General features: G+C 42.7%; 1 protein-coding gene across 1 annotated transcript in view; it reads right to left on the bottom strand.

Annotated features, from left to right (window-relative positions):
- Positions 1-965: 965 nt before the first annotated feature.
- The window catches only part of MICALCL (MICAL C-terminal like), a 62,970-nt gene continuing 42,737 nt past the window's right edge, over positions 966-21,198 (bottom strand). Inside the window, exons 7-9 of the mRNA XM_008051269.2 lie at positions 9,041-9,140; positions 4,726-4,799; positions 966-1,305 (exon numbers count right to left, since the gene is read on the bottom strand). Coding sequence (XP_008049460.1) covers positions 1,121-1,305; positions 4,726-4,799; positions 9,041-9,140 — 359 coding nt within the window. The 3' untranslated portion in view covers positions 966-1,120. The remainder of the gene's footprint in view (positions 1,306-4,725; positions 4,800-9,040; positions 9,141-21,198) is intronic.

The raw sequence follows: 21,198 nt of genomic DNA, 5'->3' as shown, positions 1-21,198 counted from the left end.
CTTTTCTCTTTTGAGTCAAAGTCTTACTCTGTCGCCCATGCTGGAGTGCAGTGGCACAATCATGGCCCATGGCAGTCTTGAACGCCTGGGCTCAGGCAATCCTTCTGCCTCAAACTCCCAAGTAGCTGAGACTACAGGCATATGCCACCATGTTTGGCTCATTTTTTAAATTTTTTGTAGAGACGAAGTCTTGCTATGTTGCCCAGGCTTGTCTCAAACTCTGGGGCTCAATCAGTCCTCTCGCCTCAGCCTCCCAAAGTGCTGGGATTACAGGCATAAGCCGCCATACCTGGCCAAAATCATTCATTTTCTAAAAATGCTTTTCATTTTGTTCTAAGGGCCATTAAAAAAAAAATACCTTTGGGGACAAAAAGCTTTTCCAAGTCAATAGTATTTGGTGAAAACTGATGATCCCACTGGTATGAAGTTAGTTTGTTTCTTTTTCTTTTTAGATAAAATTAAGGCTCAAATGTTCTAGTAAACTCTCATTGCTTATGTATATTATATTAAGGCTTATAAATACACCTGATAAATTAAATTCACCCCGGATTGAATTAACACCTGCTATATGAGTTATTTGCTTTATGTAATCAGTAATCTCAAGGTTTCTCTTCTTTCTCTGGAAACAAAATTTCAATATAAGCCTAATCTTTAAACGGCTGTTGCTTCTTTCTGACATTTGGAAAGCGGTCATCCATGCAAAAAAAAGCAAATATGGATATATTAATGAAAAGGCAGCTTCTTAAAAATCTTAAAGTGTGTAACTCAATGAATTGGGAAGAATAATGATAAAAGCAACAGGAAAGTCAAAACTTTGTGCCACTTTCTAGGAAAAACAATGCTGGTCATCTGCCAACTACACCTCCAGTCTGAGAGCCTGGCTGAAGTTGATGGCCAATATCCAAAGAGTGTCTGTGTTTTCTTCATTATAATCTCTGGAAGAATCTCAGGAAGCCGTAGCACAGGCGAGAGAATTTTAATTTTTAAAAATGCAGGAGGGTATAATTTAAATTCCAGGGATGAGCAATCGCATAAGAGGACCTGTGAGGATGTGTGGTGTGCTTGGCCTGATCCAGTCCCGGGCTTGCTGCGAGGGACAGGAACCGCAGGCCTCGCCTGGTCATGTCCTGCTCAGCTGACAGCCCCTGGAGAATATGAAGCTTTCAAAGTGCTGGTCTTCAGCCTTTTCTTTTACACGTTGTTCCTCTAAGGAATCCACGAGTCTGTCCCTTTGCTCAATCACTTGCATCATCTCAGTGAGTATTTCTTGCTCTTCGTTGAGATCATTCTCATCTTTCTGGCTCTCTAAAGAAAAAAAAAAGAAAAACATTGGGCCTCAGGTAAGATGCCCCCCCCTCCCTAGAGTTCTTGGCAGGGACATTCTTGATTGTTGGGAACTTGTTCTGCCCTTTAATTTCAATGGAGAGGACAAGGAAATGAATTTAACACCGAGGAACTGCCCTGAAAAACCACAGATTGGAAAGGTGAGTGCTGTGTGAAGCAATCAGGTTGGTTTTCATCTTGAAAATATATATACAAAATGACAGGGAAATCCCTTTGTGAGAAAAAGAAGCTAATACTCTCCAAACCCTACCAAGTCCCTCACCCTTCCCTCCGCCCTAAAGAGAAACCAACAAAACAAGAGAAAGGCTGTTTTCCATAATCATATCTGAGCCACAGCAAAGAAATCTGTGAGAAGTTTCTAAGTAAACCATCTGCATCAGTGGCTACTATTTCAATGACAAGAATCCTTTTTTCATTTGTAGTTAATGACAAATTGTAGCCTTTTGTGTAGAGACCACGAGGAAACAAAGGGAGGCCCCGACTGTCCAATAGGATGAGGTTTCCAGACTGACTGTGCTTTTCTCTTTTGTCTTTTCAAGTGCCTGACCTTCTTCCTAATTGCCCTGAGGCATCCAGTTGCCCGGTGGAGACAGGATTGTTATAAAGGGATGGGAGAGAGTGAAAAACAAGTAGCAAAGAGCTTCTGACACAGAAAATAGAAATCTGAAGCCAGATGTAAGTCTTGTCAACTAGATGACTGCCTTGGGAGAACGCTTTCTAAATTCTTTTAGCTCCTTTGTCTACACACCGAGGAGTAGGTGGTGAGCCCAATCACAGGGTTAGTGAGGGGCCACCATCTCTCATCAGGCTTAGTTTGAGGTCTTGGTTAGCCCCCTTTATGCTTCATGTTTTATAGGCAGGGGAAGAGGCAGGGGAAGATAAGAGCTCTGTGCTCAAGTATCACCATTCTGGAAGCTCCAAAGGGGTCAGGACATGACTCATATCATTTGATAGGAACACTGGAGGCCAAAGGATTCTTGCCCTGCTCCTTTTCCAGAATTCTGGGAAGAAGCCAGCTCAAAGGGCACCCCTATGTATAAACAAGGGGCAGTACTTCATTTTGGGCAGAGAAGACGGGTCTCAGTGTGGCTCCCCAGATCTCAATGTGTTGAGTGTATCATGGGTGGAGCCCAGAAGTGCCCACTTGCCCCAAAGTTGCCAAAGGCAGCTGTCTGGTGGGCTACCGTGAGGCTACCCATGTAGCCTCATGAGGTGTAGTGATCCCACCATAGAGACTATGGTAGGTTGTCTGGCCATGCTGAGTGGAAGGTGTGCCGAGATGGGGCCAAGTGAGCCAGGGAGTGCCAGCAGGTTCCACAGCATGCCGAGAGAATGGCTAGGTGATGGGGTACGTCAGCCTCACACCTCCTCTGCAAACACCGGCAGAGGGTTGCAGCCCAAGGATGGGAGACAGCTGTGTGAGGACTCTGTGAGTCAGAGCATCCCACCTGGATGCCTAATACCAGTAGGTCACACAAACCTGCCTCTCCCTAGGGAGAAACACAGAAGGATGGGGTGGCCATCTTTAAGACTGAACATTTTCATCTTAAAGAGGCACAGCATTTCCTACAAGAACTGCTTAATTATTACATCAGACTAAGTTTACCACAAGGGGGATAAAGGGTACTTATTTCTTTTCCTTGCTAAGTAGTAGGAGGAGCTTATGTGGAAGGTGAGCTCAGATACGAATGAAGAAGCTGCATTTTGGGGTACATCTGAGAGGAGTGAGAAAATGTATGACCATCACTTCTTGATAAGAACTTAAAATAAAAAAGAATCAAAGCTAACTAAAAGAGTCTTTGGTGTTTATTTACTTTATTATCCTGAAAGAAAGCAAATTAAAAATTTTTAATCAGATGTATAAATTGGATATTAATCATACCCTATGGTTTGTCCATTTAGGTATGTTTTAGTATATGTATTCCTTATTTAATAAACACCACAGAAAAAATTAAAAATTTGTTTCTTAGTTTAGGGTTATCATAAATGGACCTATCTGAGCCCCTTCTGACATACGGAAGGTGATGTACACCTTTTTTATCTGTTCTATACATTATAGCTCCATGAGAATTCTGTTAGAAATAGTATTCTCTTTGCAAACCAAGCGCAGTGGCTCATGCCTGTAATCTCAGCACTTTGGAAGGCCAACGTGAGAGGATTGCCTGAGCCCATGGGTTCGAAGCTAGCCTGGGCAACTTGGTGAGACCTTGCCTCTACAATAAATAAAAAAATTAGCCAGGCATGGTGGTGCATGCCTGTGGTTCCAGCTACTTGGAAAACTGAGGCAGAAGGATTGACTGAGCCCAGCAGGTTGAGGCTGCAGTGACCTTGATTGTGCCACGGAACTCCAGTCTGGGAGACAGTAAGACTCTGACTTAAAAAAAGAAAAAGAAAAAAGAAATAGTATCCTGTTGTATAAAGAAACAATCTGCAAATCATCGCCACTTGGGGAAGAACAGGAACACCTGAGTCTCTGGTCTGTTCCTAAATCTTAGCCCTACCATTTACCTTGAACGTGTTATTTAATTCTCTGAAACTGTTTTCTAATTTGTAAAATGGTCGGGTCAAAATAGCTAAACAAAAGTGATGATGATGTCTACATATTTACTAAATGCTTGTCCCATCCCAGGTAATCTCATAAGGTAGGTGCAATTCTAGTTCCATGGCTATCAAGATGAGACTTAAGTTGTTTTTCTAGACCCAGGCCAAAATGTAGGAAAGCTGTGCATGGATCTAGCCTCACAAACACGCAGGCACAAAACAGAATATGCCTTTCTGGCTGGAGCCAACGAATGCATAAATCAGTACATTGTGTCAACTGAGTTTATTTCAACTCTCCCTTCTTCATGGTGGGATACATTTCTCATACATGATGCCCTGGACTAACCCAGGCTGAGAGGGACTATTCCCTCTAACACCTCTAGTGCCCGGTAGAACTAGGCCACCCTCCCTTGTCCTCCCAAAGCTCCTCTGTCATGGCCTCCCCCACTCACTGTGCTAGCATGACTGGTCTGGGTGTTGGTCTCCCCGGTGGGACCGCAAAGTCCTAGAAGGCAGGAGTTGCCTTTGCCATATCGTAGGCCCACACTAGGTACTCAGTAAATGTGTGTTAAATGAATGGATGGATAAGTTAATGAATTGGTAAATAAGTGACTTTTTTCTTCTTGTCACATGGGATGGAGGACAAGGCTGCCCTCACAGTCCAGGTGACTGGAGCTAAATGGGGTTTGCTGTGCTGAAGGTGGGCAGAAGGAAGGGAGGCTCTGATTCACAGGCAGGCCATGCAAGGCAGGATGAATGCTTCCCTGTGCAAATGCTCTCTCAAGTGTCTTTCTGGGGAAGATGACTTAACAAGAGCCCAAGACATATCAGCATACTCACCGTCCTTGAGCATTTTCTCTCTGAGTTTCTGCTCCAGCCTGCTTTGATGATCTTCTAATTCAAGTTCTTGGGCCCTGCATATAAGAAAACATTCAAACTTTATACATGCTAGAGATGTGTGAGGAAACATAGATAGATAAGCCCACTGAGGGTAGTTACTAAATTCTTTTTTCCTTATTAAAACTGGAGTCTTAGTCGGGCATGGTGGCTCATGCCTGTAATTCCAACACTTTGAGAGGTGGAGGCGAGAGGATTATCTGAGCTTGGGGGCTCAAGACCAGCCTGAGCAACATAGTGAGACCTCATTTCTACAATAAATCAAAAAATCAGCCAGGCATGGTGGCACATGCCTATGGTTCCAGCTACTTGGAAGGCTGAGGTGGAAGGATCACCCGAGCCCAGCAGGTCGAGGCTGCGGGGGCCGTGTGTGTGCCACTGCACTCCAGTCTGGGCAACAGAGCGAGACTCCAACTCAGAAACAAACAAACAAACAAAAACTAGTGTCTTGGACTATCTCTGAACAGAAAGTTTGGCTACTGTTGGGATCACTGAAGGTGCCCAGGAAGATTGCTAAGATATACTGAACTCAAGAGACCACAGGATAATGCTGAAGCTGTGATGTGATTGCAGTAGGCTTTGGAAAGCCACCTAGACAACCCTTTAGGGGTGGGCTAGAGGTGGGAGAATAGTGGAAAATGACGAGAATAATCCAAAGGAAAAGAAATGACAGTCTGAAGTATTCCTCTCTTTTAGGGGTAAGATGACTTCAAATATCTCTAAGATATTTGAGATATTCTCTCAAGACTGTGGTAAATGAGAAAATAAAGAGGAAACAAAAGTGAGGCATTTGGTCCAGGTGGAAGCATTAAAATTCAGCAACTCTCCATCTGGTTGTAGGAGATATGAAAAGAGAACCAGTGATGCATTGGAGTAGTTAGGCTTGCGTGCTGGGGACTCAGTGCCTCCACCAAGAGGAAGGGCAAGGTCAAGAAGTGAAATTAGTCCTTGGTGAAAGTTGGAACTTAAATTTTCAATGCCTGGAGCTATCCCATTTTTTATCACAGTGGGTGTGTGAGCTCCCATGGGCAAGCCCATGTGGGTGATGAGGCTCCCAAATGCTGCTCTGGAGTTCTCAAGAGAAAGGGGAACCCCAAACAGACCTGACAGTGGTCAGAGGTGATAGTTGAGGTCACATGATCCCTAAAAGAAAGACTATAGAGAAAGAAAAGGGTTGAAGAGGTGGTTAAACAAAAGAGATGGAGCTAGGGAAGAAGCCATCAAGGGGTTGGAAGGACAACAAGAAATGCACCATCACAGAAGCCAAGAGCAGAAAGTTCTCAGAGAAAAGAAAGAGGTCAAAGATATTCACTGCTACAAAGATATTGAAGAGAGTGACGGCTCAGAATAGGTCCCTGGGTTTGACCCCGTGGGGCCTCCCCTTTCAGCCCCCAGCAGGAATCTGCATGTGTATCTGCTATAAGTGTTGGGGTCACTTTGCTCTACACTGTTGTTGGCATTATTTTGACTACTTCTACGACTACTTGGGCCAACGGCCCTGCCTCTTTCAATATTCTACCTTTTGTTCTCAACCTGAACTTCTTTTGGCCCACTGTGGCAGCCAATGGAGGTGGACTGCTCAGAACTTCCTTTAAGAGAGAACTTTCTGGAAGGAGCATGGTGAGTGGACTGTGGCTGCTGCAGAATCCACCTCCATGTCATGTTGAGGTCAAGCTTTCCCCAGGCAGCTCCCAGCCAGTGACTGGGCACAGAGGAGGCTCTGCACTGCACCATTCCCATCCAGCATGGCGCCCCCATGACTGGTGATCTTTGCACTGAGGCTCCCACTGGCCTGGCTGAGCCTTTCTCAGAGCTGCGCCACATCTGGGGCTCCTCCTGTCCAACTCTCTTCCTTCGCCTTCTCCCCTCTAACAGGTGTCAGAATTGCAGTGGGGTCTGAAGCCTTTCCTCTTTTTCCTGTTCCCATTCCCTTTATCCTTCACAGGCATTTCCCCCAGTAGATCTCTTGCATCTCTCATTGTCTTGGCGTCTGGTTTCCAAAGGACTCAAACCAACATATCGATTTAAGACATCTCTCCTTGCTCATCCAGGTCTTTCTCCAAACTAAAACTTATTCTTTAACAGAGCTCCCACGTGCCTTTGTCTAGTTTACAGGCCCAAGTTCTCCTACTTGCCCTCTTTTGGAGGGGAAAGTCCCTCTGACAGTGCCCTGACTAGAGAAGCTACAGTCATGGCATGGAAGCAGAGGCCATGCCTCCTTAACTCCCATGGGTAGACCCTCCTACCTCCATGGAGCCCTTGCTATGTTTTCTTCTTGCTATTACGCTATGTGTTTGCATATCTGTCTCCCCCAAAACCACAGGATTCTAGAAGACAGGACTGTGGCCTTAGTCATCTGTATTCCCACAGAATCTGGGATAGTTCCTGGCACATAGGATGTGCCTGATACATTTTTGTTGAATAATTCAGACCTGGCCCTAATGTAGACAGCGCGGTTGCATAAAAGGGGTTTTGTAGTCAAGGCAAGTATAGACAAATCACTTGGTTGCCCTGAGTCTTGGTATTATGCATTAACTTTAAAAATGGTGTGAGAGCAAATACTCATTAGAGATGATCCTTTTCCCCCATTCCTGATATTTTCTTCTTTGTCAATGGAGGGACATTTGGAAAAAATAGACGAGGCAGCTCAGCCTGCATTCAGCAAACGTGTGTCTCAATCACCCTGAGCTTTGCTATAGGTCTAGGGCAAGGTTTCTTATCCTTGACACTTCTGATATTTTAGGCCAGATCATTCTTTTTTGGGGGGTGGAAGTCTTGCATACTGTAGAATGTTGAGTAGCATCCTTGTCCTCTACCCAGTAAATATGTAGCAGCTTCCAGGTGTGGCAACACAAATGTCTCTAGACATTGCCAAATACCTGAGGGTATTACTCCTGGTTGAGACAAGTGAATCCACTACCTTCTGTAATTAGATAGAGATGTCTAATTCTGGGTTTTGGTTAACGCAGTAGGTTGAATGGTGATCCCACCCCCAATAAAAAGATGTGTTCACATCCTAACTCTTGGAAACTGTGAATGTGACTTTATTTGAAAAGGGTCTAATAGAGGTAATTAAGTTAAGGTCCCTGAGATGAGACCATTCTGGACTATCTCAGTGGGTCTTAAAGCCAATGACAAGCTCCCCTGTAAGAGACAGAAGAGAAGAAGACACAGACACAGAGAAGGCCGTGTTGAAAGCAGAGGCAGCGACTGGAGTGATCGCAGCCACAGACTGAGGGATGTCTGGAGCCACATGAAGCGGAAGAGGAAAGGAAGATTTTCCCCTAGAACCTCGGGAGTGAACACGGTTCTCCCAACACCTTGACTTTGAACTTCGGGCTTCCATAAGGTGAGAGAATGAACTTCTGTGTTGTAAGTTATCCAGTTTGTGGTAAATGTGGTTACTGCAGCACTAGGAAACTAATATAGTTAAGCAAACCCAGTTGGGCTCCCAACTTAGCCAAGTACAAGCCATTATCAGTAATAAGGGTGATATTTTAATGTTGCAACTATTGACTTGGTTGTCTTATTTCTCACCTGGTTCAGAACCCAGTCAGGCAGGGTAGTAGTATTTATTAGAACCCTTCAAAAACCCTTAAAATTACCTCTCAGGGTTGATGAAATGAAATGAGGTGAAATGAAATGAAATGAAATAGTTTAAATGAAAGCCCCCAGCACAATGTATGGCGCTTAGTTGGTTGTTACTTTCTTTCCCTCGAGTATGGTGATAGGCAGTTGATAACCTTCAACTTTTTAAGAGTGTGATGAGATCCATCTCTGCTTCTGATCTCCCAACCAGGCTGCAACCCCTCATTTAGAGAGGACAGCTGGACAGATCTCAGTCCTTCATTCCATTAAAGCCACAGGAAGTGGCTGGGCAGATCTAGCCAAGCCCTTCTCATGACTCACACCCAGAGGCCAGACACAACCTTCTCCACTGCAGGTGTGTGACTTCTCTTTTCAGATGGGCCTGGCGGACAGGCATGGATTGAAAATATCTTATCCAAATACCCTCCAGCTCTAGATCCATCACCTGAAATCTATTTTAGCCATAGGACTCTGCAGAGAGAACAGACCACTAAAGAGTCTTTGCACTAATGCCAGCATGATATGCAAGACATAAAATGTCAATTTGACTCAATCACTGTTCTGTATGCGCGAGGAGGAAAAACCCTGAGACTCCCACCTAGGAGGATAAGCCACCCTCCTTCGCCCCTTTGCTTTTAGGACTCGCTGTTATCCGTGTTGCCTTACTTACATGATTAGAAGCTCCGACTCATATCGCACTAATTTATTCTTCTCCAGAACCAACTTAAACCATTCCTGCAAAAGCTGTGCTTCATCCTGTGTGCCTGAATCTGCTTAAGAAATCAACAGCAAATGGGTTAGATTGGCGTTTCTCTCCCCATGATCAAGCTGCTTTGGATTCACTTTAGCGGGCCATGTTTGTAGCAAAAGGGCTCTGCAGGCAGCGGCTAGCTAACATCCTGTTGGTGCCTTCAGGTCATGGGCATGACAAATAAAACCCATCTGTGCATGCCGTGGGGGGAGGTCTTCTTGGACATTTAGGGCATGACGACTTCAGCTCCAAAGGTCAAACACCCACAATAACGTCCCACCACACAGGACCCCACTCCCGCCAACTTGTATGCCCTCCATAAAACTTATATGTTTATGCATCACATCTTTCTTTTTTTTTTTTGAGTCAGTCTCACTTTGTTGCCCAGGCTGGAGTGCAGTGGAACACTCATAGCCACCACAGCAGCAACCTGCTGGGTTCAGACGATCTTTCCACTTTAACCTTCCAAGCGACTGGAACTACAGGTGTGAGCCACCATGCTCTGCTAATTTTCACCACATCCTTCACCAAAGAAAACCCTGGCTGCTGGTTATTATTTCCTTCTCTGGTTTCTTCCACAAATCAAATGCCTACTAGTGCCCAAATGATGTGTGGCTCAGGGAAACTCACACCACATTTGATCATAAAGGAGTGGTGACTGGCATTTTAATTTTTTTTTTGAGTTGGAGCATGCCCAGGCTGGAGTGCAGTGGTACACTCATGGCCACCACAGCCTCAACCTGCTGGGCTCAGGTGGTCCTTCTGCCTCAGCCTTAAGTCGCTGGAACTTCAGGCATGCACCACCACGCCTGGTTAATTTTCTGATTTTTATTGTAGAGATGAGGTTGCACCAAGTTGCCCAGGTTGATCTTGAACCCGTGGGCTCAGGCAATCCTCTCACCTTGGCCTCCCGGGCATGGGATTATAGGTGTGAGCCACCATGCCCGGCCGGCACTTTAATTTTTTTGCAGGAAAAAATAATTGGTTATTAGCTCTGAGTCTCATGTGGAGAAATGTATATCCATATATTCTTACCTAGATTATGACCTTTATTAAATGGAAGAGTAATCATGAGAAAATTGGCACTGCTTCCTAGATATTCAATGTTAGGTGCTAAATGTTTAGATACAAAAGTGTTAAAATCTAGTCACACTTGAGAAGTAGCAACATTGAGCTGACTTTCTAATATTTTACCCTGAAATCAGAACACATGCTATATGACAAAGCTCATGGCTCTTCTAGAAGGATTTATACTGGAGGGTCTCAAAGGCAGAAGGGAAAAAACATACAGAGAAGATGTGTGTAACCTTGTGCAAGTTGTTTAACATCTCAGAACCTCTGCTTCTTCACTGATTAAACTGGATAATATGACACACAGATGCTATCATAATAATAAGCTGCTGCTTATTATACAGCATCACATGCCAGTTGATGGGCTATATAAATAGCATCTCACTTAATCCTCACAAGTTCACCTGTAGATTTCCTTGTCATCACCACTCAATAGCTAAAGAAATAGAGATTTAAAAGAGTAAAGTAAGCCGGGCTCGGTGGCTCAGTCTGTAATCCTGCGCTTTGGGAGGCTGAGGTGAGTGGATTGCCCGAGTCCGTGGGTTTGAGACCCGCCTGGGCAACTTGGTGAGCCCTCATCTCTACAATAAATCAAAAAAATTAGCCGGGCTTGGTAGTGCGCGCCTGTAGTTCCAGCTATTTGGAAGGCTGAGGTGGAAGGATCGCCGGAGCCCAGCAGGTCGAGGCTGCGGTGGCTGGGAACGTGCCACTGCACTCCAGTCTGGGCGACAGAGTGAGACACTGACTCAAAAAAAAAAAAAAAAGAGTCAAGTAACTTGCTCAAGTTCACAGTTAGTAAATAGTAGAGCTGGAATTTGAACTCAAGTGTGTCTTATTCTAAGTCCTTGCTCTTCACTGCTACATATGAGGGGGGACCCCCCAAAACAGAATTATTTTTGGAGGGTGGGCCCCTTGTAGTACACTCAAAATTTTTTCCTCCAGATCAAATGGTAAACCAAAGGTTTTATATGGAAGTTTTGAGAAAGTTGTATCAGGATTTGCAGAAGAAACATCCCGAGTCATGGCAAACAGGTGACTGGTTCTTCTATCATGACAACACACTTGCCCACACTGTGCGGAGTGTTCAGCAGTTCTGACCAAAAACGGCACGGTCCCTGTGCCCCCACCCTCCCTTTACACCTGATCGTGCCTCTGGCGACTTTTTGTTTGTTTGTTTTCCCGGCATCAAAACCGACAAGTTCAAAAACTGTTTCATGGAGTGGAAAAAGCATCTTGACAGGTGTACTGCATCAAATGGAGAGTACTTTGAAGGTGACTAAAGTAAACATGTAAGAATAAATATACAATTTTTTATGAACAAATTTTAGAGGGTGTTTTTGGTTCCCACCTCGTATATTCCAGAGAAACTCTTGCCAATATGGACCAGAAGACATATACAAGACTGTCCATAGTAGGCCAGGCACTGTGGTTCACACCTGTAATCCCAGGACTCTAGAGGCCGAGGCAGGAGGATGACTTGATGCCAAGAGTTTGAGACCAGCCTAGGCAATATAGCAAGACCTTGTCTATACAAAGAATAATAATAATTTTTTTAAAAACTAGGCAGGTGTGGTGGCATGTGCCTGTAGACCCAGCTATTTAGGAGGCTGAGGTAGAAAGATTGCCTGAGCCCAGGAGGTCGGGGCTGCTATGAGTTGTGATCATGTCACTGCACTCCTGCCTGGGTGACAGAGTAAGACCCTGACTCAAAAAACAAACAAATAAAAAATGAATATTCACGGCAACATCATTCATAAAAGCAGAATTCTAAGAACAAGTCAGATATCTGTTAACAGAAAAATGGGTAATTTGTGGTATAGTCCTACAACTGAATATTATACATATTTCACTACACGATAGCAGTGAACACAAAAGACAAAATGGATGCAGTGAGGGACAATGCTGCTTCATCAGGACCCACAGGAAGGAAACTGACGGGTGGCAGGGAGTTGGTGGGCATCATAGAGGACCATCTGTCTCAGTGCATTGTTGGTGTAGGGATCAGGGTAAGGCTGAGCTAGGCACAGTTTCCCTGTATCCGACATGTGGGAAAGGCAGAGTCCCTAGAAATCCGCATGTGGTTCCATATCCAAAGTTCCCAAAGTGCTTTTTTTAAAAAAAAAATTGGAATCTCACTGTCACCCAGGCTGGAGTGCAGTGGCATCCTCAGCCACCACAGCCTTGACCTGCTGGGCTCGGGTGATCCTTCCGCCTTAGCCTTCCAAGTAACTGGAACTACAGGTGCATAACACCACACCCAGTTAAGTTTTTTATTTTATGTTAGAGACAAGGTCTCACCAAGTTGTCCAGGTCGGTCTTGAACACCTGGGCTCAGGCAATCCTCTCACCTATGCCTTCCAAAGTGCTGAAAGTACAGGTGTGAGCCATTATGACTAGCCCCCAAAGTGCTTTTGACTACTGAAGAAGGACTCTAAAATATAAACTGTAGCCAGCAAAACTGCAAATTATTTCACTGAAAAGAGAAAATTAAATTGAGTGATTCAGTTAAACTTGTGTTTGCTGAGTACAGTGTCAGAAGGAATCAGTGTGGCAGCACAGGAAACTCTCTCACAGGCCAGATTTTAGAAGGACACATAAGAGTGAAAAAGGGACAGGTAACCCAGGATAAAAGTCTGGCTAGAACCTGTGGATATAATGCAGCAAAGAGGCTGAATCTGCAAAACAACAAGAAACACTCTAAAGACAGCAAAATAGTGCCTTGAAAGCTGTTTATTTTGGATTGAGAACAAGGAAAGGATAGGCTCAGGGCGTGCGGCAGATGGTATAATGTTAGATGACGAGAAAAGGCAGAATTTTCAGCTCTCAGCTTTTCTGTTTTCTCTGTCAAGGAAAATGGTCCTCAATCTTGGAACATTAAACAAATCTCTAGAAGAAGAAATTGCATCTAGATAGATGAGGAAAATGAGAGATGCTGTGAACCTAGATTTCCAAACTCAGGTGAAAGATGGAAGATAGAACAGTGTCTTGGATGCGGCATTGCTTACTCAGAATTTGTTGGATGAATTGAATTAAGCCTCTGCTGTTGAAATAACTCACACACATGACTTCAGTCTTGGAAACCTCATGGAGAATTTCCAAACTGCAAGACTAGAGGTGAGCACATTTTTCACTTTTCAAAGGGGAAACATGAATTCTGATCCTTTGGACAATTCTAGAAATAATTATTAAAGACATTGTATTTAGAAAGAATTTAGATATCACTCTGAACCACTGGTGTTTACTGAGAACCTGTGAAAAACAAATGTCATTTTCTGCTCTGGGTGGAGTTACAAGGTTTGCAGTATCCATGAAAATAGCAGATGTGTTAGAGCTTGATTTCAGGAAATCATTTTATTATCAAAATGTTCTTTTTTTTTTTTTTTTTTTTTTGGAGTCTTACTCTGTGGCCCAGGCTGGAGTGCGGTGGCATGCTCATGGTTACCACAGCCTTGACCTGCTGGGCTCAGGTGATCCTTCTACTTCAGCCTTCCAAGTAGCTGGAACTGCAGGCATGTCTTGTCACTCCTGACTTTGTTTTTTTTTATTGTAAAGATGAGGTCTGACCAAGTTGACCAGGCTGGTCTTGAACCCCTGGGCTCTGGCAATTCACTCACTTCAGCCTCTCAAAGTGCTGGGATTAGGCTGGGCGTGGTGGTTCAACCTGTAATCCCAGCCCTTTGGGAGGCTGAGGTGAGTGGATTGCTTGAGTCCACGGGTTCGAGACCCGCCCGGGCAACTTGGCCAGACCTCATCTCTACAATAAATAAAAAATTAGCCAGGCGTGGTAGTGCGCACCTGTAGTTCCAGCTACTTGGAAGGCTGAGGTGGAAAGATTACCGGAGCCCAGCAGGTCGAGGCTGCGGTGACTGGGAGCGTGCCACTGCATTCCAGTCTGGGCAACAGAGTGAGACTCTAACTCAAAACAAAAAACAAACAAAAAAAAACCAAAAAACAAAAGTGCTGGGATTACTGGCGTGAGCCCCCATACCCAGCTATCATACTTTTCTAGATATAGCAACATGGGCTGGATGATATCAGTTTGGAGCATTTAAAGTCAGTTTCACACAGACACTGAGAAAGGTCTCTAATGATGAACCAGATGGTGCTGTCCTTGGTCCAGTCCCCTCTGACATTTTGTTTCCCATGATCATGTAAAGGTACAGGATGCCTATGTATCAATTCTGCAGAAATTTCAGATCTAGGAGAAATGTGTCAGTTAGATGAAATGTTCATATTTCCCCATGATGGCACAAAAATAAACAAGACAATATTTAACAAGATACATATAAAGTTTTGAATTTAGTTAATAAAAAGAGCAGTTCCACACATAAATAAGGAAGACAACAGACTTCATCACCACTATTGTGGAAAGACCAGTGTTCATTTACAGGTTAATCAAAGCCCCAGAGAAGATGCTGCTAAAAAAACAAAAAAAATCGGCAATCCCAGAACATAAGATGAAGGTGTAATAGGGTCTCTCCACTCTGGGTTATTGATTTTTTGTTTGATCCTGGACTCTCTTTAAGATATACCCTGAAAAACGAGAGGGTAAGTAGAGGTGGGCAGCCCTTATATGACAAAATGTCAAGCAATCTGGGGGTGTTGACTATGAAAAAAGCAAACTTCAGTGAACTGTGGGACCTGCCCTCAAATACCTAAAGTTCTTTCATGTAAACTATATAGTTATGTTTTCTCTATTTTCCTCCATAGGGAAAAACAGGAATCAGTTGCTAGTGGCCCATCCTCTGAAGGCCAATAGAAATAAGTTTTCAATATTTAAAGTACATAGCTGTGTGGTGGGCTCCCTGGACAGCAGAAAGTTCCCTTATCACATAAAGAATTATACTAGAGATTGGAGCAGCTATCTGTCAGAGGAAAAGTAGAGGGAAGTCCTTCCAGCATTGGCTCCATGGCTAGACCAGATAACCTCTGATGGTTCATTCAAAAAAATAAAAATAAAAAATATATATCTATATCTATCTATCTATCTATCTATCTATCTATCTATCTATCTATCTATCTATAGAGAGAGAGAGAATGATTTGAATAATGGCCATTCTCATTTATTGAGCTTATACTATGTGCCAGGACTGGGTTAAGGGCTTTGTGTGCATAATCCCAATGCAGCTTCACAACAGATGGGGAGACTGAGGCTCAGGGAGGCTATGACAATTGCTCAAGCCCACCCAATGGTAGGCAGAGGAGTGGAAGTTTGATCCTAAGTCTGAGTTTAAAGTATATGCTCTTAATGTCTATGTTATATGTGATCTCTGGTGTACATACTTTATTCTTTCATTCAACAGCGAAAGCCCTTGAATGCCTGGTTCTTCACCTGCTGTCCTTGGCAAACTCTTACTCATTCATGTAGACTGAGATCACCTGCTGCCTCCTTTGAGGCCTTGCCACACTTTCTCCCGACAAGATTGCTTGCCTCTCGTGTTCTCATCACGAGGGGCATGTTGTATTTTACTTGGCTATGCAGTGTTGGCTTTTTCCAAAGGACTGAAGCTCCCACCTGAAGCACTGGAACCAATTATTATTCATCCCTGTCCCCCAGCACCACAAACAACGCTTCAAAGATGTTGGCCTTCAATATGTCTATAAGATTTTTCATTCATTCACTCAAGAAACCTGAGAAACAATAACATCTTATTTCCCTCCCTCCATCTCTCCCTTTACTCCTTCCTATATAAAACTTCCCTTGTCATCCCCTTTCTCCACCTCCTTTAATGTCCCTTTGTGTTCTATGCATAAAGTGCAAATGCTGTAGCATGACTTTCAGGGGCCTCTATGATGAGATCACCATAAAATCCAAGGTCTCATTGTCCACTCTCTCTATGCCCCTTGGCCCATCACAGTCTCTGTCTCCATCTTCTTTGTCATCTCCTTATCTTTCTTCACATTGTTCCCCCTTTTTGAAAATGCCCTCTTCTCTCCTCATTATTTCTGCTCAGAAGTGTTCTCTAGTTTTCAATACCCCAGTTCAAACACCCTCAGAGAGTCCAACCCCATGCTCTGACCAGGAAGCCTTCCTTCCTCTATATCCCCAGAGTGCTTTTGGGTTGCTTTGTTGTGCCCATTTTCTAATGTTCTATTTTATTCTAGTTCTTTGAGTCCATTTGATCCAAAGGATTATCTAACGATATCCTTTTTGGTAGGCACCATGCCTTACCATCTCTAAATGTCTTGTGATACGTAACATTATATATCACTGCACCTTCAGTATTTGGGGTGGTACCCATCACATAGAAGGTATCCAATTCATAGGTGTGTTACTAAATGAGTGAATGGAACAGAAGTCAGGCTTTGTGTTGTAGCATCAGTTTGCCCATAAACTATGTTATTTGGGGCACTGCATACACAGTCCACCGTTCATATCCTCAGGCTCTGTATCTGCAAATTGAAAATATTAGGAAAAACCTATAAAATTAACACAACAATAAAAAATACAAACTTAAAAACCAGTATAGTATAGCAACTATTTATAGAAAATTTACACTGTATTAGTTATTATAAGTAATCTGGAGATGATTTAAAGTAAACAAGAGGAATTGCATAGATTACATGCAAATACATCCTTTGGTATCCATGGGTATTGGTTCCAGAACCCTCGACAGATACCAACTTGCGTGGATGCTCAAGTCCCTGATATAAAATGGTATAGTATTTGCATGTAACTTATGTGCAATCACCTCTACATTACTGATAATACCTAACACAGTGCCTACATATTAGTTCATTCATGTGGATTCAACATACTACTTAAAGCACGGCAAATTCAAGGTTTGTTTTTTTGGAAAACTTGTGGAATCTTTTTTCTGAATATTTTTCATCCACAGTTGGTTGAATCCATAGATGCAGTACCCCAGGGACACAAAGGACTGACTGTACTGTGTCATTTTATATACAGGACTTGAGCATCTGTGGATTTTGACATTCAAGAGGGAGTCAAAACTGATCCCCAGGGATACCAAGGGATGACTATAAATCTTTCTGGGTTCCAGTTTCCTTATCAATAAAGAGGTGGTCAAGGAGACAAGAAGAAAACCAATTTTTGTGGATTATTTACTCTGTGAAAGGCAATGTGCTAGGGGCATTCTTTACCTTACATGACAACTAGGAGGAGGAAGGAGAGAGACATGAGGAGGGGACCCCAAAAAACCAGGAATTTATTTATAAAAAATTGTGTATTTATTCTTGCATGTTTAAACTTCAGTCACCTTCAAAGTACTCTCTGTTTGATGTAATATACCTATCAAGACACTTTTTCAAAACAGTTTTTGAACTCATAAATTTTCATGCCTTATAGTGCTTCTGTTGTTTTTTGTTTTTCTTCCACATTGGCAAAATATTTCCCTTTGAGGACTTTTTCCTCCAGGGAAACAAAGAAAAAATGTTGCTGAGGACAAGATCAGGTGAATAGGGAAGGTGGGACATGGGGGTCACGCCATTTTTGGTCAAAAACTGCTGAACACTCAGCATGGTGTGGCAAGTGCATTGTCATGGTGGAAGAACGAGTAGCCTGTTTGCCACAACTCAGGATGTCTCTCCCGCAAATTGTGATGCAACCTTCTCAAAACTTCCAGATAAAACTTTGGTTGTCACGCCTGTAATCCCAGCACTTTGGGAGGTGGAGGCAAGAGGATTGTCTGAGCCCAGGGGTTGGAGACTCACCTGGGCATCTTGGCAAGACCTCATCTGTACAATAAATTAAAAAAAAAAATTAGCTGGGAGTGGTGACAGGTACCTGTAGGTCTGGCTACTTGGAAAGCTGAGGTGGAAGGATTGCCTGAGCCCAGCAGGTTGAGTCTGTGGTGGTGGCCAGGAGTGTGTCAGTGTACTCCAGCCTGGGTGACAAGAGTGAGACTCCAACTCAAAAGAAAGAAAGAAAAAATTCGGCGTATACCACAAGGGACCTGCCTCCACCAAAACAAACAAACAAACAAAAAACAAAACTGCATTTTTTGGAGGAGTCTCCCTTGTATACTTAGAATGAAATTCTAGAATTGTAGGCTATGCAAATGTTCAGCTTTACAGCATAAAGCCTTATTATTTTCCAAAGGGTTGTGACAATTTATGCTCCCACCAACATTGGATAGCTGGGTCCCTCATTTATCATCTTTGCCAAATACTTAACACTAACAGATTTTTTTTTTTTTTTTGAGTCAGTGTCTCACTCTGTCACCCAGGTTGGGATGCAGTGGCACGCTCACGGCCACTGCAGCCTCTACCTGCTGGGCATAGGTGATCCTTCTGCCTTGTCCTTCCAGGTAGCTGGAACTACAAGTGCACACCACCACATACAGCTAATTTTTGATTTATTGTAGAGACAAGGTCTCACCAAGTTGCCCCGGCTTGTCTCAAACCACTGGACTCAGGCAATCCTCTTGCCTCTGCTTCCCAAAGTGCTGGAATTACAGGCGTAAGCTACCGCACCTGGCCTACTAACAGATTTTAAAAGTTTTGATAATTTAATAGTTTAAAATAGTTTCTTATTAATGTTTTTTCTTACTGCTAATGAGGTGTCTTTTTCATATGTCTATTGGTCATTTAGTATTCTTCTGTAAAATATGTATTTATGTAATTTGCCAATACTTATATTGGGTTGCTTGCCTATTTCTCATTGATTTGTAAGCATGGGAATATTCTGGAATACTAATCATTTTCAGTTATATCTTTATCCAATGGTTCTGCATCCTTGGATTCGACCAACTGCAGATTGAAATTATTTGAAAAAAAAGGAAGAGTTGTGCCTATACTGAACATGTACAGATTTTTTTCTTGTTATTATTCCCTAAACAATATAGTATAACAATATTTCATAGTATTTGCACTGTATTAGATATTATAGGTAATCTAGAGATGATTTAAAGCAGGGGTCCCCAACCCCTGAGTCACAGACAAGTACCAGTCTGTGGCCTGTTAGGAACCGGGCCACATGGCAAAAGGTGAGTAGCCAGTGAGCTGAGCTTCATCTGTATTTACAGCCACACCCCATCACTTGGATTACCACCTGAGCTCTGCTTCCTGCCAGATCAGTGGCAGCATTAGATTCTCATAGGAGCATCAACCTTATTGTGAACGGTGCACGAGAGGGATCTAGGTTGCACACTCCTTATGAGAATCTAATGCCCAATGATCTGAGGTGGAGTTAAAGTGGCGATGCTAGCACTGGGGAGCGGCTGCAAATACAGATTAACATTAGCACAGAGACCATCATAAATCAACTCTTGCAGACTCATCAAAACCCTGTCAGTGAGTGGCAAGTTAGTCGATGTACTTCAATTGTACAGCTGTATCTGGTGGCTGGCCTTTAGTCAGAATCTATACTTATTTTAGTCTGCACGTGGCCTTCCCGTTATTTTATTTACTGTTTCCATCTACACCTCTTTCTTATGGTGAGTTGTATAATTATTTCATTATATATTACAAGGTAATAATAACAGAAATAGAGTGCACAATAAATGTTATGTGCTTGAATCATCCGGAAACCATCCCCAGGCTCCTACCCCAGGTCCGTGGAAAAATTGTCTTTCACAAAACTGGTCTTGATGCCGAAAAAGGTTAAGGACCACTGATTTAAAGTATACAGGAGGATATGCATGGGTGATATGCAAATCCTGCACCATTTAATATCAGAGACTTCAACTTCCTTGGATTTTGGTAGCTGCCGGGGTCCTGGAACCAATCCCTTGTGGATAATGAGGTCCAATCCCTTGTGGATAATGAGGTATGACAGTATATTTTCCAAATTAGTGACTTTTCTTTTCATTTTCTTTATAGTGTCTATTGACTATTAACTTGAGGTTAAAAAAAACTTAACTTCTTGCTTCATTTTTACCTTAAAATCTTTCATCTTTATGGGATTGATTTGTTTGTATGATATAAAGTAAGACACAATTTCATTTTCTCCTGTATGGAAAACCAATAGTCTCAGCATCACTGATTTCCTGTGATCTCCAATGATACTGCTGGATTATATCACATTTTCATATATGTGAGATTGTGTGGGTCCTTTGGTGACTTGTAGTGATGTATTAAAATTGACTCCATAAAAGTGATGCACATTTTTTGTTAAACTTACTCTTCAGTGCCTTCTGTTTTTGATGTTAATGTTAATGATATCCTCTTTCATTCCTTTTCTTTTTTTTGAGTTGGAGTCTCACTCTGTCCCCCAGGCTGGAGTGCAGTGGCATGTTCATGGCCACTGTAGCCTCGACCTGCTGGATTCAGGCAGTCCTTCCATCTCAGCATTCCAAGTAGCTGGAACTACAGGTGCACATCACCACACCTAGCTAATTTTTTGATTTATTGTAGAGACAAGGTCTCACCAAATTGCCCAGGCTGTTCTTGAACCCCTGGGCTCAGGCAATCCTCTTGCCTCTGCCTGGGATTACAAGTGTGGGCCACTGCACTCAGCCTTTATTTTTTTGATGTTGACATATAAAAATGCAATTAATTTTGCTGATCTGATCTTCTATCCAGTCACTGTGATATAGGCTTTTATTCTTTTAGTCTGTGGACACTCTTATTATCTGGAAACAACAAAAATTTGTTTCTTCCTTTTCAAACCTTATAGCCTTCATGGGTTGACGTCTCCTGCACAATGTTGAATAGAAGACATATTGATAGGCAACCTTATCTTATTTCTATTCAACAGTGCTGTTCAATGCAAGGTTTTGGAAGATATTCTTTAAATTAAGAAAGTTCTATCCTGTTCTATAACTTCCTTTGCTAAAAGTTTTCACCCCAAATGAGTACAACATTTTGTCAAATGATTTTACTTCTGCTATTAAAAAGACCATAAGGTTTTTCCCTTTAATTTTTCAATATAGTAGTTGTCAAATTAAAAGATCACCAGCTTTTAAAATTAGTGCGATTAAATATTCATTTAAAAAAACCTTTTTTTAATCTTTGCTGTATCTGTGGTTTTTTCTGCCCTTTTCATTCTTTCTTTATTTCTAAGTTCTACCTTATTTTTTTTTTTTTTTTTTTTTTTTTTTTTT

The sequence above is a fragment of the Carlito syrichta genome, unplaced genomic scaffold (genome assembly GCF_000164805.1).
Source record: "Carlito syrichta isolate Samal-C Ts95f unplaced genomic scaffold, Tarsius_syrichta-2.0.1 Scaffold169247, whole genome shotgun sequence".
Classification (NCBI taxonomy): domain Eukaryota; kingdom Metazoa; phylum Chordata; class Mammalia; order Primates; family Tarsiidae; genus Carlito; species Carlito syrichta.
This window is presented reverse-complemented; position numbering and strand designations above follow the sequence as displayed.